The sequence below is a fragment of the Hirundo rustica genome, chromosome 16 (genome assembly GCF_015227805.2).
Source record: "Hirundo rustica isolate bHirRus1 chromosome 16, bHirRus1.pri.v3, whole genome shotgun sequence".
Taxonomy (NCBI): Eukaryota; Metazoa; Chordata; class Aves; order Passeriformes; family Hirundinidae; genus Hirundo; species Hirundo rustica.
Genome location: NC_053465.1, coordinates 4,753,635 through 4,761,416, shown reverse-complemented (window position 1 = coordinate 4,761,416; position 7,782 = coordinate 4,753,635). Strand labels below are relative to the sequence as shown.

The 7,782-nt window shown below is 43.7% G+C and overlaps 1 protein-coding gene across 1 annotated transcript; it reads right to left on the bottom strand.

Annotated features, from left to right (window-relative positions):
- Window positions 1-2,504: 2,504 nt before the first annotated feature.
- Window positions 2,505-7,470, bottom strand: MTG2 (mitochondrial ribosome associated GTPase 2). The gene is made up of 6 exons (XM_040080366.2): window positions 7,258-7,470; window positions 6,028-6,175; window positions 5,320-5,435; window positions 4,825-5,043; window positions 4,027-4,165; window positions 2,505-3,637 (listed from the first exon to the last, which is right to left on the bottom strand). Exons 1-6 carry the CDS (start codon window positions 7,468-7,470, stop codon window positions 3,243-3,245), a joined length of 1,230 nt encoding a protein of 409 aa, XP_039936300.1. The 3' UTR covers window positions 2,505-3,242.
- Between the last annotated feature and the right edge of the window lie 312 nt (window positions 7,471-7,782).

Sequence of the window (7,782 nt, the reverse complement as noted above, 5' to 3'; positions counted from 1 at the left end):
TTTAAAAAATGGAAAAATTATTTGCTGGGGAATGGAAGACAAGCAGAAAACAGAGCTGTTCTTCAAAGGCCAGGCACACATCAGCACTGGGATGAAGTTCAGCAGTGCTGGGGTGGAGTCTTCACTCCCACCAAAGCCCTTTCCACAACGCTGCACTGACAGTGCAGGAGTTGGACAGTGAGCCCCATGAACAGCATCCCACGGAAGACAAGAGAGAAAAGCAGCTGGATGGTGGATCTGTATCCAGCAGCTCGTACAAACCATGACAAGATCCCTCTCCATGGGCACGAGCATCTCTGGTTCACAGCCACTCCTGTCGTTCTTCAATTTGAATTAATGAACAGGTAACAAGTTGTTCAATATGTTCAAGTCAAGAGTACTTATTCGCTTGCCACAAATCTACTATGAAGACACAGGCATTAATGGAAGAGCCCTCCCTAATGTAAAAAAACAATTAGGTAATATAAAAAGGTGCTTTAGGAAACCATAAGCAAAGAAGATTGCAAAGTATCTCATGCTTAAACACACAGACTCAATGCTTTAGTTAATGCACTGCAGTGAGTCCTCAGCAGTCCTTTCTAATGTTTGTTTTTACATTAGCATTTGATTTTCTTTTTCTGGGCAATTGATACCACTTACATTTTCCAAGGACTTACAAAAGGGGAAAGGACTGAAATATAAAACCCCTACAATTAGCACTGAAATAATGTAATCATGTACTAAAAAAATGCAAAAAACCTGATTTTATTTTAGAACTGTAAAGTGCTAAACAAAATTATGGCTCGGGCTTCTCCAAGAAACAGAGAAGAAACTGGACTTTAATTCACACTGAATTCCCACAGCTTATTGTCAGAATGAGAAATAAAATCTACCATATCTCTCTCCTCTTGCCAGCTTAAGAAGGAAAGTCACCATCAAAGGGTTCAGCAGAGGAAAGCAAAAGGGAGTTAAGGAATCTGCAGAAGAAATCCACCAAAACCTAAGTCAAAACAAGCCTGACCACCTCTAGCCCCTGACAAAAAATAAGCAGAAAGAAATCCTGTAGCACACAACTCTTCCCCGAAACAATTTACCATTAAACTGATGTTTTTTTCCCCTCCCTGTTTTTAGAGGCAAAATGCATTTCCTTTGCAAATACTTTATTTTCAGCAGAACCAGAGGTTCCTCCTCAGTCCTGTGCCTCTACTGGAATGGGATCCAAGAGATCTTCGTGCTAATTCTGAAGGAGCTCCCTGGAGAAATGTGACCCAAGTCTTTGAAGACCACGAGAAGTCCAAGCTTCTACAAAGAGCTGTTCCAACAGTAAAGCTGGAGCTATTTGGCACTTTTCACTGCCTGCTGCTGCAAAGCTTCTTTGAACCCCGTCAAGAACAGGGCCTTAGGAATTTGGTGCTGTCACCTGAGAGCAGGTGGCTGAGGCGCTAAGAACAAAGAACCCAGCTCCAGGATGAACGGCACATTCCTGGGAGGTGTCAGAAACCTGCCGTGCTTCACACACCAGTAAATAACTAAATAACGCTGCTCTCCCTGCAGGAACTGAGGGTACCTGAGCACGAAAGGAAGGGTGGGAGCTCCTGAGAGTATTAAGGGTTTTGAAACAGCCTCTGGCATTCTCAAACACAGCCAGAGAGTGCAAAGCAGCTGTGGGTATTAAATAATCTGCTAAGAAGCTGTTCCAGGCTTTGGTGTTCAGGCAACCTTCCCGTGGTTTTATTAAAAGTGGCTGAAAGGCATGTAGCAATAGCAGGAAGAACAGCAGTGAAGCCTAAACATGCTGCACAAATCCAAACGGAACAGAGCGGAATACTAACTTCCATTTAATCCAAGTCAGTAAATCCCAGGGATGAAGCAAAACATGAGAGAGACTTTAGGATTTAATATTAGCTTTGATGTTTTACTGATCCTACTTATACCAGTATCACTGCTTATAGCGCACAGATTACTTCCCACCCCTGACCACAAATAAAAATACTCAGAATGTGAATTTAGGAGAGGTAACTACTTGATTTACCGTAATATAATAATCGATTCAGGCTTTCACGTTGACCTGTACTTTTTCAGAAATTAAAACCCTGCTTTTAAGGATGTTCCACTCAGAAGCATTAGACTACCAGGGGTGAAATCACAAATGTGCATTGAAAAGGCAGAGAGAATTACCACCTTCACTGTGGTGTATTAGAAAAAGTGGTTAGACGCCACAGCTGAGTGTTTTTTCATATCCACTCAGTAATTTCCTGACAGTGTTTGTGTCTCAGCACCCCACAAGCCTGTTCAGGTCCCTTATGAAAAAGTTTAATAATATGTTTTGATGAATTTGGCCTTTCCATTATTAAGATAATAATCTTTTACAGAAAATATAACCAGAGTGTACAGAAGCAGCTCTTCTTTCAGTATGAGGATAGGGCAAAGACCACTGTTCTAAATTAAGATTCCTGAATTCCTGAAGTTTAAGAACACAGTCTATAAAATTATATAGTTTAAAAAAAAGGGGACACACACACAAAGAACTGTACTTTTCTTTTATTTGATGTATCTAAGCCTAGGATTTCTCAGAACACTGCCTGAGATTCCTAAACAGGAGAACTCAGACTTGTCTCAAACAGCTGGTCCCTGGCCAGTTCATTCAGCTACTTAGCTGCTGTCAGCATTTAAATATAGTAAATTACTGATATTAATGAGAAAATAATTTCAGTCGTTAATTGCAGCTCTTTCATGCTTCTCCTCCCTAAAATTACTGAGCTGTGCCTCCTCTGAGGAGAAAAACCCATCCCAAAGCACAACAGGAGAAAAGTTTTAAGACACGACTGAAATGCCCATCATATAAAAAGACATAAACATGGGACCATCTGATTTTATTTTAGAACTTTTGATTAGTGAAAATTGAGAAAGCCACTTCACTACACTTCATAAAATAAGCCAACATCTCCTGGAGATACTGAATTTCAGTCATTTCTACTAGACATTCCACAGTATGTCAAACAAGAGCCAGGATTCTACTTCAATGCCCACCATGGCTCTAAGTTTTAAGCTTTCTTGTAAAACTTCAGAGACACCTCAAAGGTGAGCAAACAAACAAAACAGTCTTTCCAAAGCAGCAGTGCAGAACAAATCCCCATGCTGTGCCTTCCCATTCTAACAACAAAAACAACCCACAAGAAGCCCAAATCACAGAGATGCAGTCAAATCAAACCGCTATTTTAACTCTGTTCTCCTTCCAGCACAGTTCACAGCGGTTGTGGCTTCTACCACTTGACTGGGCTTTGTCCTTGTGACTGTTCTGTCTTCACATAAGTGTCATACAGTTCTCTCAGATGCAACAGCAGCTCCTCCAAGTTGTCTCCTGTCAGCGCAGACAACGCGATGACTCTCTCAGCTACCCGCTCCCTAAGGAGAGGCAGATTGAGCCTGGACTGAGCAAGGTCAGACTTATTCCCAATCACAACACAAGGCCTCTCAGACAAGCCTTTTTCATATGCTTCCAGTTCATGTTTCAAGTCTTGCAGCTGAATCCAGGGCTGAGGCACAGAGAGATCCACCACGTACAAGAGGAAGCGGCAGCGCTCAATGTGCTTTAGGAAGGCCACCCCCAGCCCACGGTTCTGATGAGCACCTTTGATCAGGCCAGGAATGTCAGCAACTGCAACAGAAGTTTCACAGTGAATCCAGCACATCCAATAAAAACCCCCCCCAAAATCCCCCCAGTCTTTTATTGGCCAGTGTCAGTACTTTTAGAATTATGTCTCAGCGCCTCAATCCTAAAGCACTAAGTTTGCAGCCGTTGTCTTTTAAAACACCTAAATTTAGATTACTCCAGTTCCGACAGAATACAGACTGACAGATTGGCACTAAGGGTACCTACAACTGAAGGTGAAACGGGCTTTCAGCAGAGTTTTGTGTGAAGTTCTAAAGAACTAGCAAGAAGTCTAGAGAACTCCTGAACCTATTTCTACAGCATTTAAAAGCATTTACAAAGGTGACACAAATTGCTGTCAAGGTAAACACAACAAACTTCAAATTAAGTCTTACCTGCCACTTGTTCATAGTCTTGATAGTGGACAATGCCAACATGGGGGTTTAGGGTTGTGAATGGGTAGGCAGCCACAGCTGGCTTTGCCCGGGAGATGGCTCTCAAAAGTGAGGATTTGCCAGCATTGGGAAAGCCCACCTGGAATACAAACACCCAAATTTCTCAATCTTTAAACCAATCTGCAAAATTCTGCTAGACCACAGTTATTCTGCAGTTGCTGGACTACATCAAGAACATTTTGCAGCAAAGCATAACTCTCACAGCTTTGCCAGCTGGTGTTAGAATATTTCCATACTCAAATGCAAAAACAGCTTAAGCTCAAGGTTGACTCCATGTTTTTCATTTCAGAGGACAATAAACCTGTCTCTAAAAAAGTCAAATGTTTAATATCTGTAAAAAGAGAAATACAGGGATGAAATAGATGATTTGAACTTTATAATTTAGGAGAAAAAAACCCCAAACAGAAGAAAACAAACCAATTTAAAAGAATTCTCTACACTGTACTGTTCATTTGCAGAACCAGCAGACAAAGCTGCTGTACGTCATCAGCAATCACTGATGAATCTTGTCTCTCTATGTAAGGATTTTAGCAGAAGTAGGACAACACCAAGTAGCAAGAGAGTGACAGCTCTGTGAATCACTCTGGACACCTTTCTACCAAGTCACAGCAAGAAAGCATCGAGCTGCATCTCCAAGCAAGCAAGCCAGGGCCTAAGAAAATGTTATCACACATTATTTCTTCAGTCAGTCAAGTGTCATCCTACAACCAAATGGAAGCTGAACCAACAGAAACTCACCAGTCCTGCATGAGCTGTTGTCTTGAGCTCCAGGTGAAGAACTCTCTCCTGACCTGGCTCTCCTGGAGTAAATAATGTCGGAGCACGGTTTTCATTGGAGAGAAAGAAGCGATTCCCTTTCCCCCCAGCTCCTCCATAAGCTGCAACGTACTCCTCTCCATGCTGAGTGAGGTCAGCCACAACTTTGCCATCCTCCTTCACCAAAGTACCTAGAGGGACCTCAAAGTGAAGAGATGCAAGCATTAAACTGAAGCTCAAAGCCCACAGCAGATCCTCCATGAGCCAATTTCAGATTTGCTGAAAATCACTTCTGCATATTCTCAAGGTGAGGAACCCAAAAAGAGAATTGTATTTCATGAAACTCACTTTCTGAACTCAAACTCCTCATTCATTTACCCATCATTACACATGAGATTTGCTCACAGTAAGGTTCTCCAGCTTGAAAATCAGCCATGCACCAAGCTACCACACAGCAGGCAACACCCACTGACTTACTTTAACATACACGTGTGCACCATTAGCTCCATAACAGTTTTTGCTTCCTCCCCTCTCTCCATGAAAACCCTGATAGAACGGAAACACTGAAGAAAGTGATTTCATTTGCTTGTCGGCTGTAAAGCAAAAGACACACATTTTGAACATATTGCTCTAGTAAAACTGGCACAGAAAAGCCACCTCTGGACTGTTCTTTCCCTTTCTGAATATTGCATGAGGGCACATCCTATTTGCTGTCTCAACAATAACATAGCAGGGAAGACTAACATTAATCTAAGTCGTGATGAAGTTTAACTGACTGTACTTAGCTGCTTAGGTTTATTGATGTAGTCATTCCAAACCAAAATTAACTTGCTAGATTAGATTTTACAGCAGGGTGGTGGTAGAAGCAGCCTTCTTCATCCTAAGAGGAAAATTTAATCAGATCCCAGCCTTAACAAAACACAGTCAGGCACCAGGCACTAAAGTATCTGCAAAATAAGTCAATTTTCAAAATTCCTTCTAAGGCTGTCAGCATCACTTATGTTCTCCTTACTACAGCTCAGGACTTCAAAACTTCAAAAGCAAAGACATCTCATACAGAAATAACCATTTTAACCCTTTTGCCATTTACCATTTCTTACCATCCGTGTAGGGCTGTTTTTGCTGGGGTGGGGTGTTAAGCAATAAAACAACAACACGAAACAGAACAGATTCAGGGAGGTTTACCTTTAAAAATGACATGACCTCCATCACCTCCATTTCCACCATCAGGACCTCCAAATACTTTTCTGGGCTCACTGTAGAAGGAATGGCCTCCTCCTCCTCCCTGTCCTCCAACCACGCGCACTTTGCGCTGATCCACGAAATAACGTGTCTGCAACAAGGGTGGGGGTTGTTCCCTTTATGTACAATTTATCAGACTCATCTTCCAAGAAGTTTTAGTTAACAGGCAGACCTGCTATTTTTAGCCACGATGAATTCCACTCAACAGTAAAAAAATAGAAACCAGAACTCCGAATCAGAACTCTGCTGATCAACTAAATGCAGTGTACTAATAAAGAAAAACTGGTCTTATCTTTCAAGTATTTTTAAGGACTTTTTTAAAAGCAAATGCCTGAGGCTATGTTGATATAACTTTATCTGACTCTAGAAAAGGGGATGAAATTCCCAAGGGAAAACTTTAGAGAAGTATGTTCATTGACAGGCGGAATTGTTTACACAGAGGGATGAAAAGAGAAAGTATGATCATGATCACGGAAACTTACAAACTCTGTCAGTTACTAAAGGACTTCATAATGAGGATGGGCTTTAAGGGTCACTTTATTTAAAGGGCACAAATAGTACGTGAGGGAGAAAAAGTCTTACTAGTGTTATGATACCGAAGATAAGCAGCTGAAAAACAACCCCTCTCAACTGAACTTCTTATAATTAAACTTATACTACTACTACAAGCCTCTTTTAGAAAGTATTTGGCACCACCACATGGCGGGACATTAAACTATAGCTTTTAATGGGAAGTGATTCACGGATCATTAGAAAATAAGATTTTCCAGACACATGTAAATGTAAAAATAAGTTGAAGAAAAAATTCTACAACCCTGAAGGTTCTCTGACATAAAGTGATGCCTGTTTAGCAGCTGACTGCACCGCAAGACTAAAAAAACAGTGAGACACAAAACAGTATTTTAGATTTAAAGCTAAAATATCATTTTACAGCTGTAGCTTTAGAGAGACTTTTTGCTTTCTAGACTTATGGATGCTTCCAGCTTAAAGAGGCCAAAGGGAAGGGGACCGCTACTATGGTCACTGTAACACCGAGAATATCGCGGGGAAGAGTCATTTCCTCACTATTCTGGAAGTCAATGATATTTTAGCCAGTATTTCCCCACTCCAGAAGCACCAGCGGCGGGAGCTGTGTCTGATGCAGCCCGAACTCGCAGAGAGCCCGGCACTTACCAGCTGCCGCTCCGAAATGGCTCTCTTTTCCCTCAGCCGCCTGTCCTTGGCGCACCGGGCGCAGGTCGTGGAGAAAGCCGGCGAGCTGAGCAGGAGCAGCGCCGGCCTCCAGGGGCTGCAGCCGCTCCTCCCGGCCCCGCAGCGCCTCAGGGCGGCCCCGGCAGCGGCCGGGAGAGCCGAGCCGCCCAGCCCGGCCACACACAGCCCCGCCATGGAGGGGACGGGCACGGCCCCGCCTCGGCCTCCCGGGCGCAGCCGCTGCGGCGAAGCCGCGCCCCGGCAGCTGCTGCCCGCCTCAGCCCCGCCTCAGCCCGGCGCCGGCCCCCGTGTGCCGAGAGCGGCGCCTGTCAGGGCTGGGACAGCTTCCCGACACGGAGTCCAGTGTGGCTGGGGTTGGAAGGGACCTTAAAGATCATCCAGTTGCACCCTCTGCCCCTTCCACTGTCCCAGGGTGCTCCAAGCCCCGTCCAGCCTGGCCTTGGTCACTTCCAGGGGTGGGGCAGCCACAGCTTCTCTGGCACGCTG

Excerpts from the sequence above, each read along its gene's own strand:
- MTG2 (XM_040080366.2), bottom strand. The coding sequence starts at position 7,470 with ATGGCGGGGCTGTGTGTGGCCGGGCTGGGCGGCTCGGCTCTCCCGGCC. Across the intron at positions 4,166-4,824 it reads CAACAGCTCATGCAGGACTG|GTGGGCTTTCCCAATGCTGG; the intron begins GTGAGTTTCTGT and ends TTTGTATTCCAG. Across the intron at positions 3,638-4,026 it reads AGACTATGAACAAGTGGCAG|TTGCTGACATTCCTGGCCTG; the intron begins GTAAGACTTAAT and ends CTTCTGTTGCAG.